Below are 7,697 nucleotides of genomic sequence, written 5' to 3' on the forward strand. Positions count from 1 at the left end.
TTTCACTGAATTTTTCACTCCATTGAGTTCCTGTCTCCCTGTTATCTTGAGTCTTTGAGGGGATAAGGGAGGCTAGACCATATTATCTCAATAAACATCTATCTGAGGGAGCCGGATGAGAGGATGTGGGGGAGATGTGAGCTTTAAACTGAGATGGGTGCTTGTGTGTCTGATGGGGGGTGGGGGGGGGGGCTGTGTGTAAATTCCTCATGGTAGGAGGCTGAGAGGGACTGTCTCCAGGAACCCTTAAAGCCTGGGAGCAAAGGAGGGCCGGCGGGGGGCCGGGTGGGGGGCTATGGGGAGCATCGTGGTGTGTGTGTGCGCGGGTGGGCACCCCGGTCTGTCTGTGTGCTGTTGTTGTATGTGTTGTGATGGGGGAGGTGCGCGCCTCAGCAGATGGATCAGTGTCTCTAAAAGCCTCGAGTTCAGAGAGGCCCAGACCCCAGCCCCGGAGAGGCGAGGTGAAGCCCTGCAGAGCCGAAGGCCGCGGAAGACCCAGCGCGCGCCGGCCGAGGACGCGGCGTCTCCCCCGCCCGCCCCAGGCCCCCCACGCCAGGGCCGGCTAAACACGAGGAGGCTGCTGTCTCCAGGGCTGGGAGAGAGGCGCCCTCGTTAAAACTCAGATAAACAGTTTATCAGGAGATGAATGAACCACCGGGCTCCAGAGGCGCTCCCCTTCCCCAGCGGAGCCGGGCGGGGCGGGGGCGCGGGAGCCAGGCTGGGAAGGGAGGCGCGGTCAGGGCCCAGCGACCTCTCGCTGGCTCCCTCGGCCTTTGCTTTAGCTTTGCCGCTCTCTCTGCAAACGCACTGACCATCTATTTATCCATGCTCCCACCCCAGCCCACAGTCTGGAGTCCCGTTGCCCTCCCAGTCTCCTCTTTCTTGCCTCCCACCCCCTCCCCCCTTCCTATGCCACTGGGAACTACTCTGCTGTCGCCGGAATCTCATCACCGAAATAATCACGCTCAAAATATCAGACTTCATGGCCAAGCTGCACTGGCTGCCGGTCCTGAACTGGCCAGGGCTCCCCCTGCCTCCTGCAGGCTGCCTGGTGCCCACCAAGCTCCCACCCTACAAGCCCCCTCCCCTCTCACATTCCCCCTGCAGTCAAGACAGTAAAGTGACAAGCCTTGTGGCTGACTTGTCCTCATTTTGCTCAGTCGGGTCAAGCCCAAAGATGCCATCGGGGGTCTCCCTGAGAGCAAGCCCATCAAATTCGACATGTAGGGGACCCAAAAGACCATCAGAATCAGAGTGACAATTTTTGTGTGCCTGGGATGATGCGGGGCCTAAAAGTTGTGGACACGCCTTCTCCTCTGCGGTGCCTTCTGTCTCTTGACCCCTCTGTGTCATGGGGCCTCAGAGAGGTGCGATGACTCACCCAGGGTCACACCGCCGGCAGGTGGCTGGTTTTCCAAAGTCAAGCCCCACGTCCTTTGCATGTCACCCACAGCTTCCTTGGGGCTAGGCTTCCACGGCCAAAAAATAAAATAAAGCAAGATTATTGAATTGTTTTGAGAATCAGCTGAAAATAAGAAAAGATGCATAAGTAAATGTCCTCGGGGCCCTGCTGCCTTGACCTGGAGTTGCCAAAGCCATTGTTCAGAAGGCTGCCTCAGTCTCCCTTGACCAGAGCACTTGGCAGGGATAGAATCTTGGGACACAGATCTCCAAGAATGGATTTGCAGTCACGCTGTTGACCAGACTCCTCCCTCATAGGCTGCCAAGACCCAGGGCCCTGGCCAATCCCCCCTGATGTTCGCCTGCTCCCCTTGGCCAGCAAACTGAGCTGATAACCACCCTCCTTTGGCTAATCTCCCCACCACTCACAGCTGCTTTTTGGATACATATACCCACTTTGTCCCCCTTGTCAAGCTCCTTCTTAAATAGAGCAGCAGAAGCATGGAAATGGGTCAGCTGTTGAGTCCCCCCCAAGAAATTCCAGCTCCCCACCCCTAAGCTCCTGCAGGCCAGGAGCCATGGAGAACAGCTCAGCTCCATTCGTTGAGTGGACAGAAAGCAGGCCCAACAGTGTTGGAGGTGATTCCAACAGAAGCCCAGGCCCACCAAGCCCCTCTGGCTCAAATCAGAGATGGTCAATCAAGGGTGGTGGGGTTCCCAGAAGAACTAACATATGTTGGAAATCTATTGCCCACTGTATACCCTGCCCTGGTTACTGAGCTAAGCATAACCTCCTTTATCTCTATAAAGGATACAGAACACAGTTGTGAGAGGTGTGTGTAATCCCCATTCTACAGAAGAGGAAATGGAAGTTTGGAGTTAAGATGCCCATGTTGAGAAGGTAGCCCTGCTGGTGAGTGGCAGGACCAGAATTCTAACTGAGATCCACCTGTTGCGAAGGTTGTCTTTATGCTGAGCATCTCTGTTTATGACAGTTACTCTCCCATTCCCCACACCCAGCTCTTTTGGCCGTCCCTGATATGGTGTGCTTCCTTTCTTTATGCAAACTCAAATCTCCTCCTTTATCTACTCAGATAAATATATCCTTTTACTTCACCAAGCCCAGCTAAAGTTCAGCTCACTATTAAGATATTGGTAGTACTTAGCTTCTAATAAACAGCATGCCCAGATTCACCCAGTACCTAAGTATATGGGCTACGCTAGTGTGGCAGGGAGTGGGGAAGTGATTGCAGGCGCCCCAAGTGGGGCATTTCAGAACTCCACACTGAAGAAGAGGAAGTGTGGTTTGAACAGAGTATAGCTTGTAATTGTTTCAACTTTTTGGGTCATCATGAAAGTGAAAGTGAAGTTGCTCAGTCATGTCTGACTCTTTGTGACCCCATGGACTGTAGTCTGCCAGACTCCTCTGTCCATGGGATTCTCCAGGCAAGAATACTGGAATGGGTTGCCATTTCCTTCTCCAGGGGATCTTCCTGACCCAGGGATCAAACCTGGGTCTCCCACATTGCAGGCAGATTCTTTACCATCTGAGCCACCAGGGAATCATCATAATGTATTATAAAATTTCAAACATTCAGAAAATAGCATGAAATTTCAATATTTACCAAAAGTGGGCATGAGTTTTTTAAGATTGCAAAACACTGGTCTATGCTCTTAGGGGAATTTAGAGATTTTTTTCCCACACTCTTCTAAAGTTTTCTTCATACACTTACCATATCCCCCTTCACTGGACTGCAAACATCTCGGAAGGGAGCAATTGATTGTGACTTCTTTCTCCTTTGTGTCTACCACCTCCCACCTCCACCACCCCACCCCACCCCCACCGCCCCGGCCCAGTCTTCACCCAGTGGACATTCTATAAACAGGTCACCCAGTCTATTGTCTGATGTGGTTTGTTTTCATTCTACCCCACCTAAATAAAAGACTGAAGGATCTGGGCTGCTTTTCAAACAAAAACAGGTGATCTGAAGGAAAGGAGAGGAGATCAATGGAAGAGAAGACAGCACAAGAAAATGTCACTAACTGGAACCTGCCATCTCGGGAGAGCTGGGCTAGAATTTAACCTTTTGAACTCTTTACTGAAAAATTATTCTCTTAGTTAATTCACAGCAGTGGCAGGACTGTTCTGGAACATTTAATCTTCCTAAGAAAACAAACCAGTGCCAAGCCCCCTAAAGCACATCAAAAAGAAAGGAGTGCTGTTTAAGAGCCTACTGTGTGCGAGGTTCTTGTCTCATATTATTTCAGAATCAGTGCAATTCAAGCAACCAGTTAGTTGTTCTTATCTCCTGTATTCCTCAAAGCAAGATTTCCTTGTAGGCAGTACCTTGTCTAATTCTAGATACTGTCTAGACCTGAAAGTTTAAGGAACTGATTTCAGCTGAAACTAGCCATCCCTCCCAATTGCTGGGGTTTTCCAGAAATACTGTGCCTCGGAACAAAGTGTATTTCCTTAGATGATAAACTTCTGTGTGTGTTTCGTGGGGGTGGGGTGGGGTGGGAGGGAAGCTGCAAAGGTTGAAAGGAAAAAAACAGGTCTTTGGGGAAAGGAACTGGAGTGATTCAGGCTGTCAAAACGAGACTTCTAACTCCACTCAGTGGAACGCTGTGAATGCTTGAGTCTTCCACGCCGAGTCTCTGTTCTCCAACCTTTCCAGACTCCAATCACAGCCCCTCAAAGGAAACTTGGTTTGAGTGTTTAAGCTTGGATTCAGCCCCTCATTCAAGGAAAAATGACCGGAAGTGTCATTTCAATATCCACCTCCCATCAGAGACAGGCTGCTCCTGGAAGAGAAGGCATCATGGAGGTTTATTCAGAACCACGGAAAGGTAGATCCGGAAGAGTCACGTGGCCATGTCGCTAACGCAGAAAGTAAGGTGTGCGGTGCTACAACAGATGCTCGCCCGAGGTTAGCACAGCCCCATCAGGGCGGACCCAGGTGCCCTGCCGCCAGTTCCTCTTCGGAAGTACGCAGCAGACTCACTCGTCAGCGCGCACGCACACACACGCACATCAGCACGCCCACGTCCACACAGAGACGCGGACACTGAAACAAACCCAGTCGGGTCAAGTGGACAGCAGACAAACCCACCTCCCCGGCCCCCCCCCGCCAGCGCCGGGTGCAGGGAGCGCCGCGGGCCGGCAGAGGGCGCGCCGCCCCCAGGGAGCCGAGCGGCGGCCGCGCGGAGCCGGGCGGGCGAGGGGAGCCCCTGAAGCCGGACGCGCCCCTCCAGCTCGGCCACTCAGGGTGCAGGCCCGGCCGAGGGGACGGGGAGGGTGAGGAGCCGAACCCCCTTGAGGGCCCGGGAAACACACGGGCCAGAGGCTTCCTAGGAATTGCATCACGCTGCGCAACGCTGCGGCTCCTGGAGTCCTCCGGCGCAAAGTGTGTGTGTGTCTGTCTGTGTGTCTGTGTGTGAGTGTGTGTGTGTGTCTGTGCGCGCGCGTTGGGGGGAGGGGGAGGGGACTTAGCCCGAGCCCGGGAGAGAAGAAGAAGGCGAGACGCGCCCGGGGAAAAAGCTCCCTGCACATGGAGACATTCCTTGCACCGAACTGCACCGAGAAGCGAGCCCCCAGCACCGCCCCGCAGCTCCCCTCCCGGGGCAGAGTACCCAGCTAGTGAGGATCTTCGCACCCCCGCCTCGACCACCCCCTAAAACCGGCCCTGCACCCTCCAGCCCGGCTCCAGCGCAGCCGCGAGCCTTCCCCGGGACTGGCCCTGGCGGGGCGCCTAGAGCCCCAGTTGCATTGCTCCAGGAGAAAGGAGGGGGGCGGTGCATTTTGCCGGAGGAGGAGAAGGGGGGTGGGTGGTGGGGGAGAGAGAAAATTGCGCGGAGACCTGCCAAGCGCCACCGCCGCCGCCGCCGCCGCCTGTGAGCTCCGGCGGGCAGCCGGGCTGTCGGCTTCCCGGGGCATCTGGGTCCGGCGGGGCACAGCCCGGGCGCTTTCGAAGCCGCCGCCGCCGCCTCCGCGGCGAGTGCAGGCGGCTTCCCCCGGAGCCTGTGCGGCTCCGGCTCCTCGGGGGTGGAGAAGTGGGGGGTGGGGTTGTTGTTTGGGGGGAAGAAGGGGGAGGGGGCAACGCCGAGAGAGTCAGTGGTTTCCATGGTGATGGAGCTGAAAGTGCAGGAAATTTAAAGGCTTGGACCCTGCGAGACAGACAAACCGGTGCCAACGTGCGCGGACGCCGCCGCCGCCGCCGCCGCCGCCGCCGCTGGAGTCCGCCGGGCAGAGCCGGCCGCCGAGCCCCGAGCGGGCGGAGGGAAGTGCCCCGAGGACCGGCCCTAGCCGCGGCGCTGCCCCGAGCGGCCGGACGCCGAGCCGCGGGAGAAGGAGGCGGGGAGAGCGGCCCGTCCACGCGCCCCGCGCCGCCGCCGGCCCGGGAAGGCAGCGAGCAGCCGGCGCCCCCCGCGCCCGCGGTCGCCCTGGAGTGGTTTCGGATGCCCCGCCGCGGCCGCCTGCCCGCGTAGAGCCGGGAGGAGAGTGGCGGCCCGCTTGCGCGCCTCCTTTCCGCCCGGGTGGGAGCCGGCGCCGCGCGAAGGGCTCTGCGGGCGACTCATGCTGCCGGCCCTGCGCCTGCCCAGCCTCGGGTGAGCCGCCTCCGGAGAGACGGAGGAGCGCGGCAGCGCCGCGGGCTCGGCGTGCTCTCCTCCGGGGACGCGGGACGAAGCAGCAGCCCCGGGCGCGCGCCGGAGGCATGGAGCGCTGCCCCAGTCTGGGGGTCACCCTCTACGCCCTGGTGGTGGTCCTGGGGCTGCGGGTGGCACCGGCCGGCGGCCAGCACTATCTCCACATCCGCCCGGCTCCCAGCGACAACCTGCCTCTGGTGGACCTCATCGAACACCCGGACCCTATCTTTGACCCCAAGGAGAAGGATCTGAACGAGACGCTGCTGCGCTCGCTGCTCGGGGGCCACTACGACCCGGGTTTCATGGCCACCTCGCCCCCCGAGGACCGGCCGGGCGGGGGCGGGGTGGCGGCCGGGGGCGCCGAGGACCTGGCCGAGCTGGACCAGCTGCTGCGGCAGCGGCCGTCGGGGGCCATGCCGAGCGAGATCAAAGCCCTGGAGTTCTCCGAGGGCTTGGCCCCGGGCAAGAAGCAGCGCCTGAGCAAGAAGCTGCGGAGGAAGTTACAGATGTGGCTGTGGTCGCAGACCTTCTGCCCGGTGCTGTACGCGTGGAACGACCTGGGCAGCCGCTTCTGGCCGCGCTACGTGAAGGTGGGCAGCTGCTTCAGCAAGCGCTCGTGCTCGGTGCCCGAGGGCATGGTGTGCAAACCGTCCAAGTCCGTGCACCTCACGGTGCTGCGGTGGCGCTGTCAGCGGCGCGGGGGCCAGCGCTGCGGCTGGATTCCCATCCAGTACCCCATCATTTCCGAGTGCAAGTGCTCATGCTAGAACTCAGGGCCCCCCGCCCGCACCCGGACACTTGATCGATCCCCACCGACGCCCCCCGCACGGTCCACCACCCTCTCGCGAGGGGATTCAATGAACTTTTTTTTTTTTTTTTGCTACAGAGACCTAGCTTTCTGGTTCATGTAATGCACTGTTTAACTGTGTAGGAATGTATATCTGTGTGTATATACGGTCCCAGTTTTAATTTACTTATTAAAAGGTCAGTATTATACGTTAAAAGTTACCGGCTTCTACTGTATTTTTAAAAAATTTTTAAGCAAAAGGAAAAAACGAACAGAGAAAAGAGAGACTTATTCTGGTTGTTGCTAATAATGTTAACCTGCTATTTATATTACAGTGCCCTTCGCATGGCGAAGCAGGGGTGGGGGGGAAAGTTATTTTTTCTTAAAGTACAAAGAGAGGGGAGAACTTTTGTAGAGGGACTTTTAAAAAGCTATTTTCCATTCTTCGGAAAGTGTTTTGGTTTTCCTTGGACCTCGAAGAAGCTATAGAGTTCAATGTTATTTTACAGTTATTGTAAATATAGAGAACAAATGGAATGACTAATCATTGTAAATTAAGAGTATCTGCTATTTATTCTTTATAATATCCCGTGTAGTAAATGAGAAAGAAGTGCAGAGCAGGATTAAAGAAAACCACTAAAACCGACTGCGCTCCACACTGCGATTCTCTGTGTTGGTGATTGATGGGGGGTTGGGGGTGGGGGGGGGCGGGTAGGGGGCGCCGCTGTGCTTACTCTGCCTGTTGGGAGAAGGGGCTCATCCCTGCTTCTGGGGTGATGGAAGTGACCGCTCAGTTTTTCATTGGGGGGGGGGGGCTATTCTCAAACTCCTCACTTGAGCATCACGTGGCCTCCGCCCAGTC

General features: G+C 56.9%; 1 protein-coding gene across 1 annotated transcript; it reads left to right on the top strand.

Moving 5' to 3' along the window:
* The first annotated feature begins 5,500 nt into the window (after positions 1-5,500).
* On the top strand, positions 5,501-7,481 carry NOG (noggin). Its single transcript, XM_020898946.2, has one exon. The coding sequence runs from the start codon at positions 6,117-6,119 to the stop codon at positions 6,813-6,815; it is 699 nt and encodes a 232-aa protein (XP_020754605.1). The 5' UTR covers positions 5,501-6,116; the 3' UTR covers positions 6,816-7,481.
* Positions 7,482-7,697: the final 216 nt, after the last annotated feature.

Source organism: Odocoileus virginianus, chromosome 17 (assembly GCF_023699985.2).
Source record: "Odocoileus virginianus isolate 20LAN1187 ecotype Illinois chromosome 17, Ovbor_1.2, whole genome shotgun sequence".
Taxonomy (NCBI): Eukaryota; Metazoa; Chordata; class Mammalia; order Artiodactyla; family Cervidae; genus Odocoileus; species Odocoileus virginianus.